The 27,471-nt window shown below is 44.0% G+C and overlaps 1 protein-coding gene across 3 annotated transcripts in view; it reads right to left on the minus strand.

Moving 5' to 3' along the window:
• LOC122649802 (sister chromatid cohesion protein SCC4) overlaps positions 1-11,854 on the minus strand; it is an 89,853-nt gene extending 77,999 nt beyond the window's left edge. The window contains exons 1-2 of one of the 3 annotated variants that reach the window (XM_043843037.1): positions 11,455-11,854; positions 2,800-2,951 (exon numbers count right to left, since the gene is read on the minus strand). In XM_043843037.1, the coding sequence (XP_043698972.1) occupies positions 2,800-2,951; positions 11,455-11,667 (365 nt within the window). In that variant the 5' untranslated portion in view covers positions 11,668-11,854. Of the gene's footprint in view, positions 1-2,799; positions 2,952-11,454 lie in introns of those variants that run through there. The other 2 variants (XM_043843038.1, XM_043843039.1) reach the window with 2 other exon arrangements.
• Positions 11,855-27,471: the final 15,617 nt, after the last annotated feature.

Genomic DNA, 27,471 nt, shown 5'->3' on the forward strand with positions numbered 1-27,471 from the left:
CCGATCCAACTCTAATTCCATCTCCATGCTTCTCAGCCAAGATGGCACCCCTCTCTCCTCTGTCCATGACATTAAGACAGAAGCCATCTCTTTCTTTTCCTCCCTCTTCTGCCCCCCCCCCCCCTTCCCCTCTCCCCCTGGTTTAATCCATAAAGTCCCCTCCCTTCAATCTATCCCCTCTGAGGATGAAATCCTTAAAGCAATCCTCTCTCATAAGTCTAATCAGGCCCTGTCCCTATGGATTTAGTATGGACTTCTTCAGAGCTAGTTGGGACATTATCAAAGATGATCTCAACAAAGCCATCCGCAGTTTCTTTTTCAACCCCAGACAGCTCTCCCGGATCAATTAGACCTTTCTCTATCTTATCCCCAAAAAAGTGGGGACCTCATCCTTGTCTGATTTCAGACCCATCTCTCTCTGCAATCTCCTTTATAAATTCATCGCCAAAATTCTTGCTAATCATCTTCAGCAGGTTGTCCCTTCCTTGGTCAGCCCTAACCAATCAGCCTTCATTTCTAGGAGAAGCATAGCGGATAACTTTCTCCTTTGCTCGGAAATTGTCAGGGGCTCCAACCGCAAATCTTATCCCCATGCGGCCCTTATGAAAATTGGCAACCACAAAGCCTTTGATTCCATTAGATGGGATTTCATTTGCGAAGCATGACCCATATGTCCTTCCCCGTCTTTGTGCGTTGTATCCACTCCTGCATCTCCTCCCCCTTCTTTTCGGTCATCATTAACGGTTCCCCTGCTGGGTTCTTCCCCTCCAAAATGGGAATTCGTCAAGGATGCCCCCCTCCCCCTTTCTCTTCACCCTTGCTCTTGAGATCCTCTCTAGGAGCATTCAGTCTAAAACTGACCAGCTCCTCATCTCCCCCATTCCTAAATTTAAGGTTCTCAACCTCTCCCACCTTGCCTTTGTGGACGACCTCATTATCTTTTCCAAGACTGACCCCTCTTCCATCTCTTCCATTATGCCCTCCCTTCAACTCGTCAAGAGTCTTTTCGGGCTTAGGATCAATCTTTTGAAGTCCAACATCTTCCTCTCAAGCATTTCAGATTCCGATAAGGAATATCTCCTTCACCTGAAGGGATTCTTCCTCAGTTCCCTCCCAATCAAATATTTTGGCCTTCCTCTTATCCCTGCCAGGCTGACTGGTCACCACTGCACCCCTATGCTTGACCTCATCCGCAAACGGCTTCAACTCTAGAAGGGTAAACTCCTCTCCTTTGCTGGTAGGGTCGAGTTGATTAGATTTGTCCTCCAATCTTCCTACATTTACTGGTGTGCCATCTATGGGCTCCCCAAATTCACAATTAAAGCAATGGAATCCCTTTGCTGTGCTTTCCTTTGGAAAGATAAAGAATGATCCAAATGCATCCACCCGGTTAGCTGGGCCTCCATCTTTCTACCTAAATCTTAAGGAGGTCAAGGTATTCCCAGGATCCGAGATTTTAACACTGCGGGCATCCTTAAGCTAATTTGAAAAATTTCCTCCAAACATGACTCCATCTGGGCCAATTGGGTCTACTCTTACCTCCTCAAAAAGGACTCCCTCTGTATTATCCCTCTTCCTGTGGATACCTCATGTGTCTGGCACAAAATCCTCCTCCTTCGCCCTTAGCTCTTAGAGCTACCTCCTATGAGGTCGCTGATGGATCCTCCACTTCCCTTTGGCTTGACCCCTGGTACCCTTCAGGTGTCCTCTTTAATTCTTTAGGAGCCCACTCTGTCCACTCCTCTGGCATCCCCAAACATACCCCTCTTCCCTCTTTTATCTTTGACGGCTTGTGGTCCCCTCTCTCCCCCTCCCCCCCCCCCCCCCCGTGTCTCACCCAGGTCTGGGCCTCACTCCCCCCACCCCACCTCTACCTCCCACTCGGACAAAATCATTTGGACCCCCTCCCCCAATGGTCTCTTTAGTTCTAGATCCGCTTGGGACTTCATTAGGACTCATGCCCCCACTGTCCCTTGGCACAAACTTGTTTGGTTCAAAGGTCACATCCCCCACCACAGCTTCAATGTTGGGAGATCCCGTAACAATTGCCTTCCCACCCAAGCCTTTCTCCTTCACCGGCACATTCCTGTCTCCCCTTCCTGTATCCTTTGCTGGGACAATACTGAGGACGTCAACCACCTCTTTTTCTCTTTCCCTTTCACCTCCATGATTTGGGGAAAAAAACCCTTCATTTCATCTGGCCCCGCAGTAGGAGACCTTTCCCTTTCACTCGGGAGTGGCTCTGGTTGGATATGACTTTTTCAGGCAACTTTATCTGTAATTCCGCTGGTAAACTTGTGTCTAGGACCGTCATCTCGCATATTTGGATGGAGAAAGCTTCGAAGATGGACCTCCAATTCTCGATCTTTCGACAAGATTTGGAAAGCCATCTTCTTTGTTGTCAGTTCCAAGCTTCACTTGCTTCGCCATGGTTCTATTTTAGACACCCCAGGAACAGGCATATAGTTACTTCCTGGGGTTTAGATGTTTCTTTTTTTCAGCCTCCTAGCCCGCCTCTTTAGGGCTTGTATGGCTGGAATTCTTGTATAGCTTCCCCCCCCCCTCTTTTCCCTGTGTATTCTGCAACCCCCCCCCCCCCTTCTCTCTTTTCCCCTTCAGGGTTTTGGTAATACATTCTTATTCACCAAAAACCAAAAAAAAAAAAAACAATTGACTTGGCGTGTTGCAAGAAATTGAACCAGAAATACAAAAAAATTATGCATGAACACTATGAGGTTACACAATAATCAAGATATTTACAAGATGCAGTAACATACTAGCATAAAAAGAATTACATACCCATCTCCAGATGATGCTGTCAGCTCAAGACCCTTGTTTAAGATCTGTTTTTGTGGAGGGATGGCACCCACAAGATGATAGCACTGGCTCAACAAGCTATACGCTCTACACTTCAGTTCAAAGCATGAAGGAATTGACTTCAAAAGCAATTGCTAAACAAGTATGATATCAGTTAGTACAGGTGAAAAAAAAATCATCTAAATGTACAAATATTTACTAAACGTGAATCACTATACTAGCCAATGGGAAGACTATGAATTGGATTCAAAGCAAAACTTTCTAGGCTCTCATACAAGCATGTAAGGTCAAATACTGATACATCTAAATTCTCGATTTTAAAAAAAATGAATGAACAAAACCCACCATGGAGCAGGTTTTGGAGGTCAAATAGAGGAACAGGGGGGGGATTAGTTATTGTTCAAAATAGAGGAAATTTTTAGGACTTATGAGAGAAATTCTCCAATTAGACAAATAATCAGGCACTAAATAGATCATACCCTTCCTTGGAAATATTTTAACAATCAAGATAACCCATGATCAAGGATCCAAAAATAATAATTTTATTCTTCCTTGCACGGAGCCTTTCACAGTTTATCCACGATGTAAAAATGAATAACAGCAATTAAAACTCAAATGACAGCATCTGAAGCTACATAAATAAACTGCTATTAAGAATTTATTGATTTAAAATACTCACATGTACTCAATGAAGAACTGTCCCAACTACTGGAGCCCGCAAATTCTGTTCAGCCATTCCACTCCATAACAGGTCATTTTTCCTTTAGATCACAAGACCCTGTCCTTTCTCATCCCTTAATCCCAAGTTATTTATTTTTTGCCCCATCCCTATTCTTTTAGGGGCTTCAACTTGCACTAATGGCAATCCTTCCCAGAAAAATTGTTGTTCATCCATTGTATAATGATAAATTTAAATGATTTTGGAAATAAAAAGAACATGTTGGAACTACCCGACAACCAACCAAGGTAACTGAGGTAAAGCTAGATGGAACTTGATGGAAGCATCATAGTTTCCCTAACACAGTAATTCCTATACAAGCTCACAAGCACTAAATGGAGCGAAGGAAACAGCTCCAAATTTACACTGCAGCACAGCTTTATTCAAAAACAACAGGAAACACACATACAAACTAGATTCAAGAATACTATTAAAAGTATCCCATGCACAGTTCTCGAAGAAGAACATTGGTTCCCAAGTACTGGTACAATCAGAACTGAATTAGGTAATCCTTCTTTTTTTTTTTTTAGTGAATAAAAAAGTCATTACCAAAAGGAGAGAGGACTCCCCAAGAAAGAGGTGAGAGAAGCATACAAAGCTCCACCCTCACGAAGGCGAGAGGAAGGCCCCAGAAGAAAACAATAAGCCTATTCCTTGAAGAGTCAACACACCGAGAAGGGGCCACTGACAACTTGCTTCTGACATCAAATAAGATAGTATCCATGACTTAACTTCTTGTTTTCAACAACAACAGTTGATAAACTGGTTCCCCAGCCAGTACTTATGCAGTTTTGAAGTTTCTGTTCAAAGTAGCATGAAGCAATTCCATATGGTTCTAAACTTTTTTTTATTGAGAAACTGAAATAAGAGCACAAGATAGTGTGCAATAAAAACTACTACTCAGCCTCACAAAGAGGGAAGAACATAATGGCCACTAAATCTCCCCAAGTAAAGAAATACCCTTATACCAGACAGAGATTGAAAAGTCATAAGAGAGTATCATTGCTAAACCAAACTGCTGGCCACATAACCCCTTGTTTCACAAAGTCATCAGCCACCTCATTAGCAGATCTGGGTTTCCATTGGAGCTAAAATTGCATTTAGGAAATAACACCCCAAATGGGTTTGTGCAAGAACTCCACCAGTGTTTTATGCTGCTGGTCCCAAACCTGGATAAAGCAGGAGGGTTGATGCGTCAGGTTGACAGCCGGCATTATAAAAACATTAACCAAACCCTTTTGCATGAATCCTAGAACTTTATATTTTCAACCTTATGCTAGAGTGTCCCTCAGAACCCACGTGCTGCAGTATGACCCAAGTGTAGTGGATAGTGAGCAAGGGTTAGCCCTTGTAAGCGACACACTGCTTTGGCACCCAGTTGTGGTGACAAGTGAGGCAAGGATTCTTGCATCATGGATGAGTGCAGGTAAAAAAGCTAGTCTAACAGCGTAGGATTAGATTAGCATCTTGGAACATGGGAACTCTAATGGAAAAAAGACTATTATTGATAGAAATAATGAGAAGTAGAAAATTAACATAGCTTGTTATACAAGAGACTAGATGGAAAGGTCAAAATAATAATAAAGATTTGTTGGGGGGGGGGGGAGAGTAGTGGATAAAAAGTTTAAAAAAAATATGATGTTGTAGATGTTAAAAGAAATGACGATAGGATAATATCCATCAAACTTGTGTTGGGAAAAGAGGTAATCAATATAAATAATGCTTACACACTCCAAATAAGATTGGATGAAAATACTAAGAAACAATTTTGGAAGCACATGGATAGATTAGTCCAAGGAATTTGTGATGCAGATACGTCACTTAGAGGGCTTATTTTAGTCGAAATAAGCCTTGGGACGGGTTATGTATGTATTGGGTAATTTATTCTATGTGTTTATTTTGTAATTGGCCAATTTAATAAGCCTAAAATATGGGTAGAAAGTAGGAAAACGGGATTTACTTCATTAGTTTAGTTAGAGTCCTATTTTGAGTTTGTTTTCTTTATTATTTCACTTTCCTATTCAATTTGGGATACCTTATTAGTTAAGGATTGGTTTAAGCCTTTCCTTTTTAGTGTCTAAATCTATTTTAGTTTGTAAGGGAGGCCAGAATTGTACACGAATTTAATTAATGAAATATTGACTTGAGCCTTTGTGAAAATCCTAAGATAGGATAGGTGAGAGACCTAGGGTGAGATGCCCATTCCCTTCCCCCACCCCCTTCCATCAGTACTTGATTCCAAGTCCTAGTTTCAGTCAAATCGAGTTCAAGAGTGCTACAATCTTTTGGGATTTCTTTCAACCATAGTTATCAAGGCAGGAAAGCGACCATGGAGTTTTAGAGGGGCAAAATTCAAGGCGACACCGCCATGGCGCCCAAGGCGTCCAAGGCGACCAAGGAGCCTGGACGCCATGGTGATGCCTTGATAACTATGCTTTCAACTGATTGTCACATCAATTTCTTGAAGATTACTACTTAAAGGTCACTGCTGCCAGGGTACATCCCCATCAACCGAATCAGCAGGAGCAATCCAAACATCGATCTAGGAGAATCTAGGATTTTCTCAATCCTTAATTGCTGCTCGATCTCAGTTCTCTTGTTCTGATCGGTTTCTTCTATTGGGAAGTTCAACTTAATTCTTCAAGAGATTATTCAACTTCAATTGCAGCTCCAACGCATAGTTGTCAAGGCGCTAAGTGATCCAAGGCGTTTGAGGTCCTCCCTAAGCACTTAGGGGCTTAGGCGGCCTAAATCACGTTCCAATATTTTTTTTTTTAATATATCAGTTATATGTGTGAAACAATCAAAACACACATTTGGTTTATATGTTCTTGACATTGGTCATTTTCAAGTATACCTAGTCTCACATTTGGTTTATACTGTTCTCAAAAAATATGATGTTATCAATAAGTAATTAACCTGCTCTCGATTTAGAGAAATGTTCTTGTTCTCTAAGAAATTTGATTGATCAAATGATTTTATTTTTACATGACACTTTTTGTATTAGGTAGAGCACAAAATCAGCTTTCCAACAAATCCAAGATTGCTTAAATCTGATCTGTATTGAAGGAGTTATGGGTCACTGAAGGCAGAGGTGTATTGAGAGATTCTCAAGGGAAAGATGCTCCTAGCTTTAGAAAATTTCTATGGAGAAGCTAGCAATAAGGAGGTGGAACTGCAAGCTTTCAAAGATGGCTATAATATGTGCAGATCAGGGGCTATATAAACATTTCAGGTCGAAGGATAGATATTGACGTTGCAGGGCTACTGCATTCACCTCTATACTTCTGGTTGGGAACGCCTTTCGAGTTCCACTAGTGCTAGGTATTGATTTCCCCCGGCCACCAGGAGTGATTCGGCAAGTTGAGATTCTTCGTTCAGAGATTGACCTTTTCCTAAAGCCTCGTCAACATTTTACTTCCTTTCCTTCTTCCTCTACTTCCTTCTCTTTCACTATTCTCTTCCGGGCTGACTATTTCGTTCCTTGAGACGAGCTTTATGTGCCTTTATCACAGCTAAATCCTGTTCTTTGGCCAGAAAAAACTTGATTGCCTCTTGGAATTACTTTACCAATAAAACCTTTCCTATTAAGGACCTTGGCCAGGCGCAGTAGATCAAGATCGGGACCTGGTTGAAGCATCCTATGTGGATCGGAGCACGGACAGCTAATGGACAACCGGGCATACTCCAGACTTAGGCCCCCGCCTCTCTCTCTTTCTGTGGTTTCTGTATCGCCCGCTCTAACAATTGACTCTTTCGGCAGCCGGCCGCATCTTCCATTGATGAAGCAGCGGAAAGGAAAGCTGTTTGAACTATGGCACTATAGTCGCTTGCAAAGCAGCGTGAAAGCGCTTAGCCGTTAAGAGCATCAAGTAAGTCTTCAACTTCCTCTGCCGGCACTCTGAAAGGTATTCTTTATAATGTTAATAAGTTAGGTTCGAACCAAACCTTATTTGGTGTACATGATTGCTATCAAAATCGCTCTAAATGAAAATATTTTTTTACGTATCAAAACAAATGAATATTTCTCCGCACTTTTGGTTTTTAGCAATGTTTTACCATATTAAGATTTACGGAATTTTTAGATTTGAGAAAAACTCAGCATTAAAAAGCTGAAAATTTCACCCACTGCCAAAAATCCAGTTTTTGTTCTTGAACTGGGGAGTTGACTTTTTATCCTTTTGGAATTTTATTTTTTTATTATTTTTATTGGATTTAAATAGGGGGTATTTGCTTATTTATGAATAATATCTTAAGTAACTGGACGCCTAAGCGACGCCTTGACAACTATGCTCCAACAGGTCACTGATTTGAAGGATTCTGTTATTTACTTCTCTTGTTTACTTGTGATTACCAATTTGAGATCTTCTCATTCTCCTCCAACCAATTGAGATCCCATTGTTCTCTTTCTTGTTCTCTTGGAGTTTTCTGTTTGATCCTGCCTGGGATAGTGGGATTAGACCTATTCTGGTTCTAGTCTTACATAAATTTGTCAAGGACGAAGATTATTATAGGGGGAGATTTAAATGGACGTGTTGAAAGAGAAGGTAGAAGTATGAAAGAAGTCATGGAGAATATGGTTTTGGAGATAGGAATGAGGAGGGAACTTCAGTTTTAGAATTTGTTGTGGCTTATGATTTATCAATAGTAACCTTTGAAAATAAATAAGAACATTTAATAGCCTTCAAAATTGGGAAAAATAGTAACCAAATAGATTTCCTTCTAACTAGAAGGCCCAATAAGTTATTATGTAAAGATTGTTAGGTTATACCAGGGGAGAGCTTAACCAAGCCACATAGATAATGGTCATTAATATGTGTTTTAAAACGCTGAATCATAGGGAATGAGAGATTATTTACCCTAGGATAAGAAGGTAGAACTTAAAAGGAACTTACTTGAAGACATTAACAGATTTATTGATAAATTAGTAAAACAAGAAAAGGGGGACTTCAATAGAGACGCTAATGTCATGTGGAACAAGATGACTAGTTATATTAAGAATGTAACTAAAGACGTTCTAACCAAATCCATAGTTAAAAATCTCACCGAAATTTCGGAAATTTTGGATATTTCGGCCAGGCCGAAACGAGGTGCTATATGAAAAAATGCAATATTTTGAAAATTTCGGTCATCGCGTTTCGGAAATTTCAGTAATTTTGGTCTGAAAAATGCACCGTTTCGTCGAAATTTCGGTCATGTCATTTCAGTATTTCGGTCATTTCGGCATTTTACACCTAGAAATGGCCAAGCAAAACTCAGAAAAAATACAATATTTCGGTGAAATTTCAGTATCTGGGGAATTTCGGTTTGGACGAAATGGCCTTCCGAAACGAGATTTAATACTATGTCCAGATCTAAAGGAAAACAACATTCATCTAGGGAAACTTGGTGTGGGATGATGAAGTTCAAGCAGCCATTAAGGCTTAAGAAATTTAGTTTTAAAACTTGGCAAAGGACTAAGGATGAAGAAGATTTAAAAATATATAAATTTGCTAGAAATGAAGCAAAGAAGATAGTAGGGAAAGCAGTAACTAAGAAATATGAGAATCATTATTACAATTTGAGCACAGAGAAAGGCGACAAAGATATCTATGAACTAGCTAAAATGACAGAAAGGAAGTGTAGAGATTTTAACCATATTAGACGCATTAAAAATGAAAATGATAGTATTAACAAGTGATAAGGATATTAAAGAAAGATGGAAAAACTATTTCCACAACTTACTAAATGAAAATAATACAAGTAATAGTGTTTGAAAAGGTTGTAATAATCATCAAGAAATCATTAATCTTGGATATATATATGAAACATTGGAATGTCCAAAGTAAAGGAAGCTTTAAAGAAGATGAAAATAGGTAAAGCAACATCTCCAGATAGTAATCCAATAGAGGCGTGGAAGAGCTTAAGAATTTGTGGAATAACTTGGCTAACTAAATTGTTTAATAATAAGCACAAGAAAAATGTCCGATGACAGGAGAAGCTAACTAAGTTGTTTAATTATAAGCACAAGAAAAATGTCAGATGACTGAAGGAGAAGCATTGTGGTTCCAATTTATAAAATTAAAAGTGATATTCAAAGCTGTACTAACTATAGAGGAATAAAACTTATGAGTGATACTAAGAAATTATGGGAGAGAGTAATTGAAACCCGTCTGAGACCAAAAAAAAACTAATATTTTGGACAACCAATTTGGTTTTATGCCAAGAAGATCAACCACAGAAGCCATTTATTTGATTAGGAGACTAATGGAAAGATTTAAATAATATATGAAGGATCTCCATATTGTCTTTGCTGTCTTAGAAAAAGCTTATGATAGAGTCCCTAGAGAATTAATTTGGCACGTATTAGAGAAAAAGAAAAGTGCTTCGAGTAAATATGTGGACATAGTTAAAGATATGTATAATGTTTTGTGACTAGTGTAAGATTTGTGAGGGGGTTGGGTAGTGAATTCCCAATTGCAATTGGATAACATCGAGGATCAACCTTAAGCCAATATTTGTTTGCACTAATCATAGACGACCTGACGAGAGACATTCAAATTGAATCCCTTGGTGTATGCTTTTTGTTGATGATATTGTTTTAGTGGATGAAACAAAATCAGGGATAAAAGCAAAGTTGTGATTGTGGAGATCAACCTTGAAAATTGGAATCAAAAGGTTTTAAGATAAGTGGAATAAAAACACAGTACATGATGTACAACTTTAGTAACAATAGGACTGAAAGTAGGGTGGTGAAATAGATAATAGGGAGATATCGCAGAACGAAAATTTTAAGGTACATAGGTTCAATTATAAATAAAGAAGGAGAAATAAAGGATGATGTTGCATAAAGAATTAGAATATGTTAGATGAAGTGGAGGGGTGCATTCGGAGTGTTGTGTGATTGACGTATTCCTTTAAGACTCAAAAGGAAAAATTTATAGGATACGAACAGCAATGATGTATAGAGCTGAATGTTGGGTAGTAAAGAATCAACATATAAACAAACTTAGTGTAGTTGAAATGAGAATGTTGAAGTAGATGAAAGGTAAAACTAAAAAAAAAATGAATGAAAAAATTAGATTTATTAAGGAGTGCCTCCAATACATGATAAATTACAAGAAAGTCTTTTGCAGTGGTATGGACATGTGCAAGGGAGGGCTTTGAAAGCTCTAGTACGGAAGGGTGATTTGATCCAGATTGATGGAGCTAAAAGAGCTAGGGGTAGGCCTAAAATGATAGTAGGCGAAGATGAGGAAAGGTATCCATAATTTAGGACTAGTACCAAGTATGACTTTGAATAGAGCTGATTGGAGAGAAAAAAAGATCCATGAAGCCGTCCCTATTTGGTTGGGATAAAGCTGAGTTGAGTTGTATATTGTGTAGGAAGTTAATGCCTCGGTGCCTCCACCGGACCCTTCATCCATCAAATAACTAACATTGGCTGAACGTCCCTCTCTAATCCCGCAAGAAAATCCTTTCAATTCAACAGCTTCACACCAGCTTTTAGTGCATCAACTCTGCTCTAACAGAATCTCCCCCCCCCCCTCCCTCCCTCTCTCCTATTTCCAGAAAATGTAATTTCAGGAATTTCATGGATAGACACTCAATTTCTTTAGCACCGGGGATCTAACTTGGGGTACCAACCAGCTGTTAGAGCTGTGGCGCACCTTGCAGTGGAATAAGTCAATTACTGGTACTATTATAACTGATGTACGCGTTCGTTTTTTAAGTACAATAGATTCGGTACATTGGCCACCTTTCTACCATGTCGAATTCATGCTTGGATAATTAGATTTACACTTGTTTTAATTATTAATAGAAAAAACGAGACATCCGAATGTAAGCCTAAAACTCTATAAGGAGCCAGATCAACAGGAAATTTTACAAATTATTACGGGAAAGGGAACAGGAGCGAATGAAGCAGATAGAAAACTGACCGAACGTTCGAGATGAGATTTAGCGTGATTAACATTGTTGGTGTGCTTCAGAAGAAGCGTCGCTATGCGGAGGCGAGTCTTAATTTCGACGATGGGCAGGAACGATACTTGGCTCTGACAAATGGCTTCGAGGCACTTTACTGCCTTCCCAATCTCTCCTTTGTTCTCGTGATTATCGGCGAGACCCCAAAGTCCCTCGGCCAGAGCCTCCATTTCTATCCGGATATGAGCTTTACCGGCTACAGTTTTGAAAGATTCCCGGTCATTTGCTCCGAGCCGAAGACTCCAAATACTTTCGCTTCAGGTATTGGCTAGAGAAGAACTAGGGCTTCTGAGTTCCGAAGATAAACCGAATTATTAGTAAGGAATAAATACAAGGAAATAGAGATGACTCGGACAGGTGCTCAATAGTTGCACACTTGCAACTTTCACTGGTGAAGTGAAATTGCAGGTGGAGTCAAAAGGGGCGGCCGGCGGGGCCTGGCTTGTGATTGAGAGAAAGCCCACGGTGAGATGTTGAATGCAGCTTATTTCAGCATAGGAAGCGTCACTAATCGTCACTGCTACGTCGATGACTATGGGCATCACGACCAGTCATGTGGTTCAGTAGTTGGCAGTTTGGACCTAGGAAGTCTCTATAGCCCCGGAAAATTATCTCCTCCCGTTCTCTGCCCGCCCAGTTCCCAGTTCCTCTAATGGGGGGTGGGGGGTGGAGCCCACCCAGGCCTAGTGTTCGGGCAGGGGTAAGGTAGTCATTTCAGCCCCCCCTTTGTTAGAGGAACTGGGGAACTGGGCCGGATAGGGAACTGGAGGAGATAAAGATCCCTATAGCCCCATAGTTGGGAGTTGGGACTCAAGACTTTTGACTTGTGACTTGTGACCTGTAGTAAGGTGACGTGGCATCCAAAAATTGGATAGACAAACTCAGAATTGGACACTTGTTAAATTTTAAAATTAAAATTGATTATTGGGAAGGAAGGTATCGACACACTGTGCCTACAGAACGTGTTTGGTTGAAGAAGTCAAAAGAGTCAGGTCCCGTCGAACTCAGATTCTGTATTTTTTTTCGTGTTTGGTTTTTCGAAACACGGCTCCATGTTGGAATCTGCAGATCCACAGAAGTCCACATTTAAGGCTAAATTGAGAATCCAATACAATTCACCCCTTGGGGTATATTCAGCAACGAATCCATGCGAGTCCACCTTCTCTGTTTCTCTCTCTCACTCTCTCGATTCTTGTTCTCCATTCCAGAGCAAATTGTTAAAACCAAAAAATCACTCAAAAGCCCGACTCTGAAGTGCTAACCTCCAGTCGAGCCAAAGCTACACTCTATCGTCTTCTGCAACTATTTGGGATAATTTTGGCAGTTATTCCAGAGCAACTGTGCCTTCTCTCTTCTTCTTACTTCTTCTCAATCTACAATTCCTTTACAGTCTCCCTTCAACTGTGCCTTCTCTCTTCTTCTTTTACTTGTTCTCGGTCTACAATCTCCTCCCATTCTCCTTTTCTTCTTTCTTCTTCTTCTTCTTCTTCTCCTCGGTCTGTAACTCCCATTCTTCTACCTTTTTTTTCTTCTTCCTCCCTTTGCAAGAGATCTAAAATCAAAGAGGCATTTTCCCCCAAATTATAAGGTTAACTTTGGATTTGTAAACCCTAACCAAAATTCACTTTTGATGTTCAAATTTGTTAACTTATTTTGTGTTTGTTGTTCTATTGCATACCTATTAAACCCTAACCACCAAAATCGGAATGATTCCAACTAACAGACTCAAGGTAACCAAACAGTTTTAAAGATGAATTCAAGATGATTCCAACTGACAGACTCAGGGTAACCAAATAGTTTTTTTTTTTTTTTCTCAACTACGAATCCACATGAACCAGATCCAAAATCAGAAATTGACTTGTCTAACACCTTCAACAAAAAAGGCTGCCAATTTTGAACCATAACCGACTCATTAGATATCGAAATCTAACCAAATCGATCTACCGAATACCTTATTTGGTCCGGTTCAGTATTTACCGATTGAATTATTGGTCTCCAATGGTTCTAGAACCGATAGACCAACTAGGAACCGTTGGACCGATACCGTTGGAATCGGAACAAATCTACATCCTAAACATATATATTATATAGGGAAATTTTCTTGTACCACCCTTGGAACTTGCCCTAATATTAGGTCGCCCCCATGATTTGGAAGTACTACAACCGCACCCATGGAACTAAAGGTGTTAACTTAAAACTTAAAAAAAATAATAAAATAAAAAAGACACTTTTAACCCTGAACTTAAATCGATTTTTTTTATTTAAAACCCCTTTATTTTACTGTTGAATACCTTGAGCCTGAAGCTTTGAAGACCGACCTGCTAAACCGAACCTAAAGCTTTGAAGATCTGCAAAGAAGAATTGAAGACCTAGCTCGGCTGTGACTACTGACTAGGTCGCCCTCCCCCTACCGCCACCGTGAGCAACAAAGGTAATCATACAACTCCTTCCATCTACTCTCTCTCTCTGGCCATTGCATTTGTAAAACCAAATACAGTTCCAGGGTCATTGCATTTGGCACCACCAATTCATACAAAATCAGTCACAGACTTAAATTTATTGTACTGTCTCAGTCCTTCTCTTTGCTAGCTCTGAATTTCACTTTTTGGGTCTATATGTGCATGCCTGGGTGTTTAGAATTGAGAGATTTAAAGTGGAAGATAATGTGATGTTGTAATCAATGTCCTAAGACTTGGCTTACATATCTTGGCTAACCAATTGATTGACCAACTGGGTTAAGGCTAGTCCAGTTCCTAAGCTATGGAGAACTCAAATGGCCTCTATCAAAGGTTAGAGGGTCTCTGTAAATTTTAGGAGACTATGGACTTGGATAACTGAAGAGAAATGATTTATCTATAAATTTTTTGTTGAGTTGGTTCTTAGAGTTTGGAATGAGTTAGTATAACAGCCCTCCTAGTCTCAATGGATATAATATTTTTTGGAACTTGCTCTTTATTGGAATGCCCTCTTTTGTGACTAATTATTTATCATGTTTATGTTACAGATCAACTATGTCATCAAATAGTGTCAATAACAGCACCAGCTCTCCAGGTCCATTGATGTATCGCAACTTAAGATATCAATGTCAAAAAAGGGCATTAGTGAGAAATTCAAAGTCTCGTCATAATACAGAAGGAGGATGTGGATTCTTCTCTTGGTGTAATCCCGTAGATGCACCAAGTGGATTTATTCTGACTAGAGACAATACACAATTGGAGGTGAAAGAAGAGTTGCAAAAGATGAGAGAAGGGATGAGGGAAGGGTTCCACAATGTGATGAATAAAATTACTTTGATGGGTCATATTAGAATAGGGCTAATAGTTGTGATTTGTCTATATTTGTTTGGATGTGCTTGACAATAGCTAAAACTTTAAATGGGGAAGCACTATGTTAAAAGCCTAATATCAATGAAATAGTCTTTTGTTTTTACCAACCTAATCTTCAAAGGTTTCACATTAAGAAATTCAACAATGGATCAATTTAATTTGAATAACCTGTATAAGACCATCTTCAGTAAGGGATCACAAATGCCCAATAAAATTCAACAAAATCAAAGGTTTGCCATTCACACAATATAATTCAAAGAACTCATTCACAAGATCTATTTCAAAGATTTAGCATGACGAAAATTCAGCAAGATCAAAGGTTTCACATTTAAAACTCATACCATAGTGTCACATGAAGAAACTACAACCAAGTGTCTGTCATTCACACAACATTATTCAAAGAACCCATCAAGATCAAATACAACCAAATGTTACTTCAGCTACAACTGTACTTTTGCCATATGTGAGTTCAAATACAACAAAATGTTTCCAAATTACTACAAACTCATAAAAACTAGAAACTGTCATCATCCAGTACCCATCAAATGTTACTCCTAAATTTGGCTACCACCACCTCCCCTTATAGCAACAGCTCTTTTTGCTTTTATATATGCTGCCTTCTTATACATTCTTGCTCTCTGCTTTTCCTGACTATTGACTTGATTGAGAGCTCTTGGTTGCATCCACATCACCGTTCTTTCTCTTTCTCTACACAATAAATAAAGAAAAAAAAAAATAGATTATAATTGCATAAAAATAAATAGTGATATTAAAAGAGGATGCTTGAATGAAATTACCCTCACACCAGATCCATGGCTGGAAGATGCCCCCTGTCCTTGGATTGGAGCTCTCTAGCATGTCCTCCTGTTATGATGTCCCAATTGCTTGCATAAATCGCACCGAATTGCACCTCTCTTCTTCCTAAATTCTCCAGGTTCTGGTTCACCAAGTTCCCTTCTCCTTTTTTTTTCTTTCGGTCTACCAGGTAGCCTTTTCAATGGTGGAGGATGCCATACATCAGTACCATCATCAATTTCCAACTTTTTCCAAACCTGGTAGTGGTTTCATCATCTTCTTGTGTGCAAGTTTGTATCTCTCTACTGTGTAAAATGAGTCACAATAGGCTTCTATATCACCCCTAATATGTCGGATTGCTGCTGTTGCATGTTTACGAGGGATTCATATAGCATCTCATACCTAACAACAAGAAGTCTTATTTGTCAAATGCACCACAAATCTTGACAACCCATCTGTGACTTAAAACTTCTCATATTCAGATGGCACAAGTGTACTGAACCTTGAATCTGACATAACCATCATCAACTTCTTTCTAATATTTGGTGTCACCCTCCCCTCCATAATGCAGGTCTTTTCATATCTTTTGTGTAACCTTGACATCACCTTAATCCTGATCTCATCAATCAAGTTTAGTATAGGCTTGCTTCTCGATCAATGGTATCCAATGGTTGATGGTCATGTTGTTTGTAATATGATCACTCTTGGCTCTGTAGTCAAATGCATGTCTAGACCAACTTGAGGGATCATTATGCTCCACTAACCAATCATATGCTTCATTGTTCTCTTTCTTTATCCTTTCTATTGCCTTATTGAAAATGAAATCATTTGGTGCTTTAGATGCTTTCCAGAATTGTGTCTAATAATAGACCTTGATACAAGGCCTCGAAATTGCTGTAGAGGTGTCTACTGCAATTCCTATGATGTGCACTTGGAAAGATTCCTTTGATTGCATATGCAAGACCCTACACAAAAAAGTAATACAACATTTAAGTTATACCTTAAACAATCTACTACAATAACTGTGATGTACACCTGTTTCAAATCATTATTGTGAAGTAAACATACCTTCTGTTTATCACTTATAAATGTGAGACCCATGTCATAGTAATCCAAATGAAGTGTTTCATCTAGATAATTGAGGAAGAAAGTCCAACTGTCTTTGTTCTCCACCTCTACTACACCGAAGGCAATAGGATACAATCCGTTGTTACCATCAACTGATATTGCAGACAGGAGTACTCCACCAAATCTACCCTTCAAATGACATCCATCCAAACCAATAAATGGTCTACATCCATTCACAAACCCATCCCTACATGCTTTAATACAAACAAAGCATCTCTTAAACATTATTTTTTCATTGATGCCATATCTCTGATATGGTAAGAGCCTGAACATAGTCCCAGGGTTAATCTCCATTAGCACGTGAGCATACTTGGGCAGTTTTGCATATGACTTAATAAAGCTGATTTCACTCTCTCCCTTAGCAAGAGTGCATGCCCTATGGCATTGCATTTTGTGTGCTTTAATACCATACCTTTGCAGTAGCAATGCAACCATGCTCTTTACCCTCATGTCTGACTCTTCTTTAAGCATGGGAGCAAGTTTCCTTGCTATCCATTTATAATCTACATTCCTGTTGCTTGAAACCCTTTGACAATTATGTGCTGGCCTAATTGACTTAATCATAAAGCTTATTTTATCAGCAACATATGAGGCATATATCGTCTATTGGCAACCATCTGCACCACATATAGCTGAAACCCTTGTCCTCTCATTTTTTCCTTTTATAAATCTGAAACCCTTCTTGTATGTTATAATTCTGCAAGGCATACCTAAAATGTTCCACATTCTCAAAAACATCATATGATGTGATCATGTAATTGGATTCTTGAATCATCCTTATACTCTCACTCTTGTTGATCAAGTAAAAAAGAACACTCTCATGCAATGCAATGTGTTACGTGTGGAAACCTCCGGTGCCCGGTTCGCCCACGGATGAGCCTGCAAAAAACCGAGTGAGCATAAGAGAGCCGGTGTGGCTCTGGCCTAGGAATCTCCGACGCTCAAGTCAGGTCTCCAATGCGACAGCGTAACAGCTAGTGAAAGTAAGATGAGCAATAGAGCTCCATACCTTAGTATTTATAGAGGGAGATGAGGCGGTTGGAAGAGTCCTAGTATGGTAAGAGTCCTTGTTTGGTAAGGCTCTTCCCCGCGGAGCGGAGTGGAGTGGAGAGTTTCTTTCGGGGTCGGACTCTTATTAAGGTAAGAGTCCTAATGGGAGTGTGATTCGGTATCGTGATGAGATCGTGACTCGATTCTTATCCCGTGATTCTCGGGTGGTACTGACGTGGCACCGTGATCTCCGGTGGGGCGTTTTGGTAGCCTTCATGGAGAGCTCGGCTTAGGAGCTCGGCCTTGGCCTGTATGACCTGAGGGTCATCATTAGTTGTGTGAGCTCGGTCGCGCTATGGTGCTCCAATCGCGGCCGACCTGTGTTGGCTCGGACCATGGGGTAGGCGGGCGTGCAACTCAGCCGTGATGGGGAGATCTTTGGGTCAGCATTGATCTGTCGTCGTGCTGTGCACTCAATGCTCGATTGAGTTCTCGGGTAGCCGCTACGATGGCTTTGGCGGAGGGCTCGGCCTCAGAGATCGGCCTCGGAGCTCGACCTCGTCTTACCCATGTGAGTTCGACTCGGTGTCTGCGGCTGACTTGGGTGGTGCTTGGCGAGCCCGGCAAAGCAGTAAGATTTATCGAGGATCGGGTAGGCCCGGTCTTCCACTGAGCTCGAATCGGCTCTTGGACTGACCTCGGCTTGGACATGTGGCAGTTTTTGACTGGTGATGTGATTTTATGCTGTATCACAGGCCCCCCCACTCATCAGTGATCGGCTCAGCACTGATGAGTGAAGTTTCCTGGTCTGCTTGTCTGAAAGATTCTTGCGACCGAGCCAAGCTCATTCTATCAAGGATTTAACATTATACGGTGCGTCAGTGCCATGTCAGCAGAGTCATTATGACAGGCTCGGGAATTCGAATCGTCTTTTGATCTGGGCCATTGAATCTTGCTGAGTTCTTCTCTGCCGGTGGATTAGTTCAGCCCAAAAGTTATAAATAGGCGACTCCTCCTTGTTCATTCTTCACTGCTTCAAGTTGTTGACTGCTCGGCTAGCTCAGATTTCTCAGCTCTGTAGTGCTCGGTGCTTTCCAGTTTGTGATTGGTTCGGTTTTTTACTTCGTTCGTGTTCAGTTCGTCTCCAGCTCTTCTTCAACTAGTAAGTCCTCTCCGCCCAGTATGTCAGTTGGTAGTAGTCACATCGGCGAGCTGCTCGCCGGGGCGACAGAGGACGCGAGTCTTAGCCGAGAGCTCTCAACTCGTTCTCCCACAATAGACTTGTTGGGCTCGACTTCGGACGAGCCTGGTGTAGGGGAGCCTCGTCAGGCCGACGTTGTCGAGCTTTCGTTGCCTCTGGAGTCCGGCCTTGAGGCCCAACCAAGTCCCGAAGATCGAGCTGAGAGCTTCGGGTCATCCTCGTCTGATGATGAGTCAAGTGAGGATAGTTCTTCAAAAGCGGGGGTCGGCTCGGTCAGCTCATCCGCTGATGCCCTTAAACCCGAAGAAGGGAGTGTCGGCACCGTCTAGAGCACGATCATGGATGCCGACCTTGACCGCCTCAGGATAATCTATGCCATCCCCGAGAGCATCCAGCTCCGAGGCTCCCAACTCAGGGGAGATGGCCTGCTATATCAGGCCCGACGAGGTGGCTTTGTACGAGCTGCCCTTCAAGTATGCGTTCAAGCTCCCATGCTCGACCGGGTGGACCAGATCTTGGACCACTTCCACATGTCCCCAGGTCAGCTGGTGCCGAACTCCTGGCTGGCCGTGTATGGCTTTTACACCTGTTCTGCGAGATGGGCCGAGGTGCAAGCGTAGCGCTTTTCTCTCGGCTCTTTTTCTTGAAGAAGTCTCCAGAGAAGGGGTGGTACTATTTCACCCATCGAACTGGGAAGAGTGCGACCCTGGGCGGCCATAAATTTTTGGTCGGCACGCTGAACTTCAACAAATCATGGAAGCCTCATTTTTTCTTCGCTTGCATTCCAAACAGCCCTTTCCGAGCCGAGTGGAAGGAGATCCACTTGAATTACGTCAACAGGGTATTGCCCCTGACCGAGAACGAGCTGACCTCGCTTAACCTGATCCTCCAGCGTCAGCCGTTTAACATCCTCCAGCTTCAGGACGAGGGGTTCCTCCAAAGGTGGCATATGACCCCTGGTAGGAGCCCGAGCTGAGCCAGTTTTTGTTGTCCGAGCTGACCCCTTTACTTAGTTTTCTTTCCTTTTTGATATGCTTCTAACGTTCTATTTTTCTTGCAGTGGTCGGGCACATTCCCCTGATGGATTCAGCTCGGCTCAAGGCTGAGACCCTTGCGAACAGGAGGAGAAAAAATGCCGAGAAGAAGTCCCGGGGCGAGTCCTTCAAGGCTTCCAAGGGCAAGGCTGTGTTTCCGAGCCCGTCAGACGTTGTGGTCGGCCTTGAGGCCGAGAAGAGCACGGACCCAGTGGGGTCTCCAAGGAAGGTAAAAGGTCGAAAAGGCAAGAGGAGCCCGTTGAGGGACGTCAAATGTCAGAAGCTCTTGCTTAATCTGACGAGTGGTGGTCTTCCACCCGTGGCCTCACCCCCTGACATCTCCCGATATCTCTTGGGGAGGGCCTCGGCCAGCAACTTTCCGGTGAGGCCAACCTGGCGCCTCTTCCCAGGGGACTCGACATTGACGTCGATCACGTATGCCAAGGAATGGCTGGACGTAGGTCGGCTACCAACTGATAGGGAGGAGCTCGAGGCGCTGTCCGACCCTGAGCTCCTCTCCAGCTTGTTTCAGGACTTTAATATGGTAAGTTTCCTGTTCGGCTCTTATGATTGGATCCGACCTATGTAGTCCGACCTGACCTTTGTTCTAATGCTTTCTTGTAGGGTTTCGCCGAGGCAGTGGAGACCATGCTTCGTTTTGAGTGGCTCTTGACCGAGAACCACTCCTTGGGCGTCCAGTGTAAAAAGGCTTACCAGGATGCTCAGGAGGCTGTTCAGAGGCGTCGGGAGACTCAAGAGAAGCTCACTACTGCTAAGCCCGAGGTGAAGAGCTCTAGGGCCGAGGTGACCAGGCAGAAGGAGAAGGTCAAGGCTCTGCAGGCTCAGCTCGACGAGGTGAGGGAGAAGGCCAAGGAGGACCTGGCTCTGGCTCGGGATAAGGCGATCAATGACTACCTCCAATCAAAGGAGTACGCTGACGTATGCCATGAGATCAGGAAGCCTCCTTATGTTGATGGTTTTGAGGCAGGCCGGGCTGAACTCTTGGCCGAGATCAAGGTCGCCTATCCCCATCTCAATCTCTCGCGCTTTGACGATGATGCCACCACTTTTGCTAAGGAGTTGGGAGATGAGGAGGGTGCCGAGGTCACGCAGGCTCTGCCAATTGAGGACCCTATGCAAGCCGACCCCCTCGCCCTCGACGCTGAGCCCCAAGACCTCCTCGCCGAGCATATTACTGTGGAGGTCACCGAGGTTGCTTCTAAGTCTGCTGCCGAGGAGATTGAAATGTAATTATTATTGTATTTTTTTTTTGCTGGGCCGAATTGCCCACTTTGTAACCATGCCGAGCAGTCGGCTTATACTGAATGAAAATATCTTTCTCTCAAAATTTATCTAAGTGTTTTAGCTCGACAATTTTAGCCTTCTTTTCCTTGTGTATGTTGTTCCATTTGATGTTGTGGCCGAGCTGATGACCCGTTCCGTTAGCCGAGCTTAAGGACTTGGCTGTTTTTTAGCTATGCTTTACTGGGTCGTCGGTTCAGCCATGCCATGTCCGAGGTCAGGATGACTTTCACCTTGGTTAATTAATTCGCTGTTCCCAGTGGTTAGATCAGATCAGCTACCACATACGCGGCTGCGTGGCCGAGCAGCCTCCATGGCTGTGCGTAATGCCTTAGCTTAGTTTTAGACTTTGTTCAGCTCGGCCATGGGGAGAGTTTGCTCTTGTTGGTTCAGACGTCGGCCAGTCTTTGTGGGCTGGTCTTATGACTTAATTGCCGACCTATGAGGGTCAGTCTTTAAGGTCGGGCAGGTCTATGAGGACCGGTCTTACGACTTGGTTACCAACCTATGAGGGTCGGTCTTAGAGGTCGGCCAGGTCTATCAGGATCGGTCTTACGACTTGGTTGCCGACCTATGAGGGGCGGTCTTAGAGGTCGGCCAGGTCTATGAGGACCTGTCTTATAACTTTGATTTTGGAGCTTGCAAATACGTCAAGTGGCGGAGAAAGACTTTATTTTATTGAATCAAACGTCGGAGCCGAAGCCGAATACAAATATGCTCGTCATAAACCTTGCCGAGCAGGGTATTTAAGGAAATGACTAAAAAAATTTCTTCAAATTTTTCGAGTTCCAAGGTCTCGGTACCTTTTTGCCCCCTGGAGTCTGCAAGCGATACGTCCCTGGGCGGATTTGCTTGGAGACTATGTACGGGCCTTCCGAATTTGATGCTAATTGCCCTTGCTGCCTTGGCTGGGATGCGCTGAGCTTTCTGAGGACGAGGTCCCCTTGACGGAAGTGCTGCTCTTTTACTCTTGAGTCATAGTACTTTGCCGTCCTCTATTGGTATGCCACGTTCCGGAGTAGGGCATTTTCTCAAACTTCGTCGAGGAAGTCCAGGTTGGCTCTCAGCCCATCTTCATAGGTCTTCTCATCGAAGTTGAGCACTCGGTATGACGATGCCATAACTTCAACCGGGGCGAGGGCCTCGGTCCCATAAGCGAGGCAAAAAGGGCTTTCCCCACTTGGTGTTCTTATCGTCATCCTATATGCCCATAGGACACTTGGGAGCTCTTCCACCCATCTTCCTTTGGCCTCATCTAACCTTCTCTTAATGCCGGCGAGTAATGTTCGGTTGGACACTTCTACTTGTCCATTTGCTTGTGGATGAGCTACTGAGACGGGTCGGAAGTCAATGTAGAAGTGCTCGCAGAACTCTTAAAAGGCCGGGTTATTGAATTACGTGCCATTATCTGTGATGAGCACTTTTGGTAGTCCAAACCGGTAGATGACCTTATCTCCGAAGAACTTCTCCATGTTCTTCTCGGTGGTTGCCAGGGGCTCGGCCTCGACCCGCTTAGTGAAGTAATCGATCGCCACCACCACGTACTTCCTTTTTCCCGACGCCAGGGTGAAATCTTCGAGAATATCCATCCCTCATATAGCGAAAGGGATTGGGCTCAGCATTGAGGTCAACTTTGTTACTGGTCGGCTCGGAATTGGTGCAAATAGCTGGCACTTCTCGCATGTCTTCACATACCTCATGGCCTCTTCTTGCATTCTTGGCCAATAGAATCTTTGCCGAAGTATCTTGTATGCCAGAGCTCGACCACCCATGTGAGTCCCGTATATTCCCTCATGTATCTTGGCCAAGGCGTACTCGGCTCCCTTCGATCCAAGGCATCGGAGAAGAGGTGCCGAGATTGCTCTTTTGTAGAGCACTTCGTCAATTATGGTGTACTTGGTAGCTCGGATCTTGACCTTTCTTGCTCTGTCTCGGTTCTCCAGGAGCTGGTCATTCTCCAAGTAGTTGACAATGGGGTCCAACTAGGTCGGCCCGTCCTCTTCAATGTGCTTTACGCTTTCTTCTTGCAATGATGGCTTCTCCAAGATCTCTATGTACACTGATCGGCTCAGATATTGGAGGTCGACCTCGGCCAACTTTGACAGGGAGTCAGCCGCGGCATTCTCTTTTCTCGATATTCGGGTAATCTCAAAGTGCTCGAGCTGGGAGATCAGATCCCTTGCTCGGCTCAGGTAGGCTATCATCCTTTCGTCTTTTGCCTCATAGTCTCCATTGACCTGGTTGACCATGAGTTGGGAGTCTCCTCGCACCTTCAACCGCTTTATGCCAATTGCCTTGCTGGCTCGAAGTCCGGCTAGGAAGGCTTCATACTCGGCCTCATTGTTCGAGGCGGGGAACTTGAACATTAGGGCATATTGAATCCGAAAACCCTCGGGGCTCACCAGGATCAGGCCAGCTCCGCTTCCTCCGGAGTTGCTCGAGTCGTCAAAACTCATGGTCCAGGTCGGATCGGCCTTAGCCCCAGCCTCTTCTGCTGTCTTCTCTTCCTCAACTTTGAGGTCGGGCACTGTGCACTTGGCGATGAAGTCGGCAAGGGCTTATCCTTTTATCGCCGTCCTTGGACGATAGCTTATATCGTACTCACTCAGCTCGACCGCCCAGGTGACCAGCCGACCTGACACGTCAGGCTTGTGCAATATCTTCTTGAGTGGCTAGTCGATCAGCACCGCGATCAGATGAGCTTGGAAGCACAGCCTTAGCTTTCTCGCGGACGTGACAAGAGCGAATGCTACTTTCTCAAACCCGGAGTATCTTGTCTTGGCGTCGACAAGAACATGGTCGATGTAGTATATGGGTTTTTGAGCTCGGCTTTCTTCCCTAACCAACACCGCACTGATCTCCACCGGGGTAGCGGCTAAGTAAACTTGAAGCTCCTCTTTTGGCTCGGGTCGGCTGAGAAGAGGCGAGTTCTCCAAGTATTTCTTTAGCTCTTCAAAAGCTTGTTGGCATTCGTCCGACCAGACAAAGCCCTTCAGGTTCCGGATGTTCTTGAGGGCCTTAAAGAATGGCAAACACTTATTGCCCGACCTCGACATGAATCGTGCCAATGCCGCCACTCGCTCGTTTAGCCTTTGTACTTTTCGGTTCATCCTTGGAGGGCTCATCTCTTGGATGGCCTTGATTTTTGCCGGATTGGCTTTAATGCCTTTGACAGAGACCATGAAGCCGAGGAACTTTCTTGAGGTCACGCCAAATGCACACTTGGCGGGGTTCAGCTTCATTTGGTTCTTCCTCAATACGCCAAAAGCTTCTTCCAGATCGGCCAAGTGGTGCTCAACCTTCAAGCTCTTCACTAACATGTCATCCATGTAGACTTCTATGTTTCTTCCGATCTGCTCGCAGAATATATAGTTCACGAGCCGCTGGTATGTCGCCCCGATGTTTTTCAATCCGAATGGCATGACCTTGTAGCAAAAATTTTCTTGGTCAGTTCGGAATGCCGTGTATGGCTCATCCTCCTCGTGCATCATGATTTGGTTGTAGCCGAAATATGCATCCATGAAGCTCAGCATCTCATGGCCTATCGTGGCGTCAATCAAGAGGTCGATCTGAGGTAGCGGGTACTCATCTTTTGGATAAGACTTGTTGAGGTCGGTGTAGTTGACACACATTCTCCACTTACCGTTCGGCTTGGGGACCATGACGACGTTAGCCAACCAGGTCGGGAATTTTTCTTCTCGGATGAACCCTGATCGGCGGAGCTTCTCCACCTCTTCTTTGATTGCGGCTTACCGATCAAGGGCGTAGTTCCATCTCTTCTGCTGGATCTGCTTTTGGCTTGGATCCACGTGGAGTCGGTGCTTGGCTATATGCCTTAGTATGCCCGGCATGTCGACAGCCGACTAGGCGAAGACATCGGCGTTCGCCTTTAAGAAAATTTTGAGCTAATTCCTTTGATCCTCACTCAGCAATGATCCGAGCTGGACCACCTTTGTTGGGTCTATCTCACTGAGGGGGAATGGGGTCAGGTCTTCCACGGGTCGTCCTCTCCTTTAGATGAGCTCATCCCGCTGATCCTCAGGGAGGTGCTCGAAGCACATTGCCATTCCTCGGACATTACCTTTGTTTTGCTTGACAAAAGTAGCATAACACTCCTGTGCCTTCTTCTGGTCACCTCGGACTTCGCCGATACCGTTCTCGGTAGGGAACTTCATCTTCAAGTGGGTCGGTGAGATGATGGCTTGGAGAGAGATCAATGATGGGCGGCCGAGTATGGCGTTGAAAGCCACCACCGATCGTACTACCATGAATTTGACCTGGATCGTCGCTTGACATGGAGCTTGTTCGATCATGACCAGCAGGTCGATTGAGCCCTTGATGGTCGCGGCAGCTCCCGAGAACCCGTGAACTGAGGTGCCCTCCGGCTTGAGCGCTTCATCACCGAAGCCAAATTGTCAGTACGCGTCTAGCGACATAAGGTCCACGGATGTGCCCGTATCGACCAATACTCGATGGACGGGTCTCTTCGTAATTTTTACCTGCACCACTAAAGCATCGTCATGAGGCAAACTCATACCTTCGAGGCCGGCCTCAATGAAGGAGATCGTCGCCGCTGGCTTGAGCCTCTTGGTGGGCATCTCGGCGCCTCCGACGAACCACGCGTTTGCCTTGGCCTTTCGAGTAGACTCTTGTCCGGGCCCTCCAAGGATAGTGTATATGGGAGCTCCCTTGTCACTGCTCGGCTCGGATCCGTCCTCTTTCTTCTCAGCTCGGACTTTATCTTCATCTTGCTCGGCTCACCTATTTTTGGGCCTTGGCTCGGCTCTCCTTTGATTGCGATCTTCAGGTCACCGACCCCCACGCTCTTCTCGGCCTCCCTTGACATATCGCTTCAGGCGCCTTGCTTTTATCAGCTCTTCGATTTCTCTTTTCAGCTGATAGCAATCCTCGGTCTCGTGACCGGTGTCCTTGTGGAATTGATAATACTTGTTGGGATTCCTAGATGACCCGGCTTGCATCGGTCGGGGTCAGCGGATGTACCCGACGTCCTGTATATGCATCAAAATCTCCTTGCACGAGGTATTCAGTGGGGTGTAATTGGGGCTCTGAGCTCGGTCTGATCTCTTGACTCGATGATTCATCCTGGGCCGCTTGTCCTCCTTGCGGTCATCAGTCCTCGGCTTTTTCTTATCGGCTCAGCCTTCGTTTCCCTTCTGGGCTTGGAGCACCTCTGCCGTATTTGCAAATTCATTACACCTCTCCAAGAGCTCGGCCAGGTTTTTGGTCGGTTTCTGGGCCAAGTCCTTGATGAGGTCCATGTCAGCGAGCCCATTGCTCATCGCAGTATGGGCCGTGGCCTCATCCAAATCCTTAATGTCTAAGGATTCCTTGTTGAAGCGGGAGACGAATGCTCGGATCGACTCGTCAGACTTTTGCTTCATGCTGAGGAGGTTGACCATCGTCTTCTTGTGTTTCATACTACTCTGGAAGCACGTGACGGAGGCTCGACAGAGCTGAGCGAAGGTTGTTATGGAGTTCGGCGGCAACCAGGAGAAAGCCCGATAAGAAACAATCTCGGTTCCCCCATACGTGGTCATCATCGCATTAAAGTAGTTGATATGATCTGTCGGGTTGGTCGTCCCGTCATACTGGTCGAAGGGAGGAGGTTTGAACCCGGTCGATAGTGGAGCGGTCATGATCTCAGGAGGATAAGGGTGTTGCCTGACTAGTGAATAGGCGTCCGGGGTCGCCTATTTTTTCAATCCCTCCACCTGCTCGGCCAAGTCTCGTAGCTACCTTTCCAGCTCGATTTCAGGTGCTCGGTCGTTTGGCTCATCCACCTGGTACAAATTATCTTGTCACTCGGCCTAGGTTGGCCATTTTATTCTTCAGCTTGAGGTCGGTATGCTCGATATTCCGCTGTGGTCGATCGTTCTGGTCGGCTCGGTCAGCGCCATCCCTCCTTAATCTTCTTTCCATCTAGAAATTGGACCCATGGGGGCTCCTCTGTTGCTCTTCTCTGGGAGGCGGGTTTCGACACCAGGGGCTATGGCGAGATCCTTCTCCTTGCCTTGCAACACGTCTCCCATTTGGCTCGTTCCCTTGTTCTCGGTTTCCCTTCGGTTGCCCGTCTTCTTGGAGTAGACCAAAAAATACTGACCTTCTCACTACCGAGCCCGCTGGTTTGATTTCTTGCCCTGCCCCTGGGCTTCGGTGATGCTCTTGCTCATCCCGTCG

This window comes from Telopea speciosissima, chromosome 2, assembly GCF_018873765.1.
Source record: "Telopea speciosissima isolate NSW1024214 ecotype Mountain lineage chromosome 2, Tspe_v1, whole genome shotgun sequence".
Classification (NCBI taxonomy): domain Eukaryota; kingdom Viridiplantae; phylum Streptophyta; class Magnoliopsida; order Proteales; family Proteaceae; genus Telopea; species Telopea speciosissima.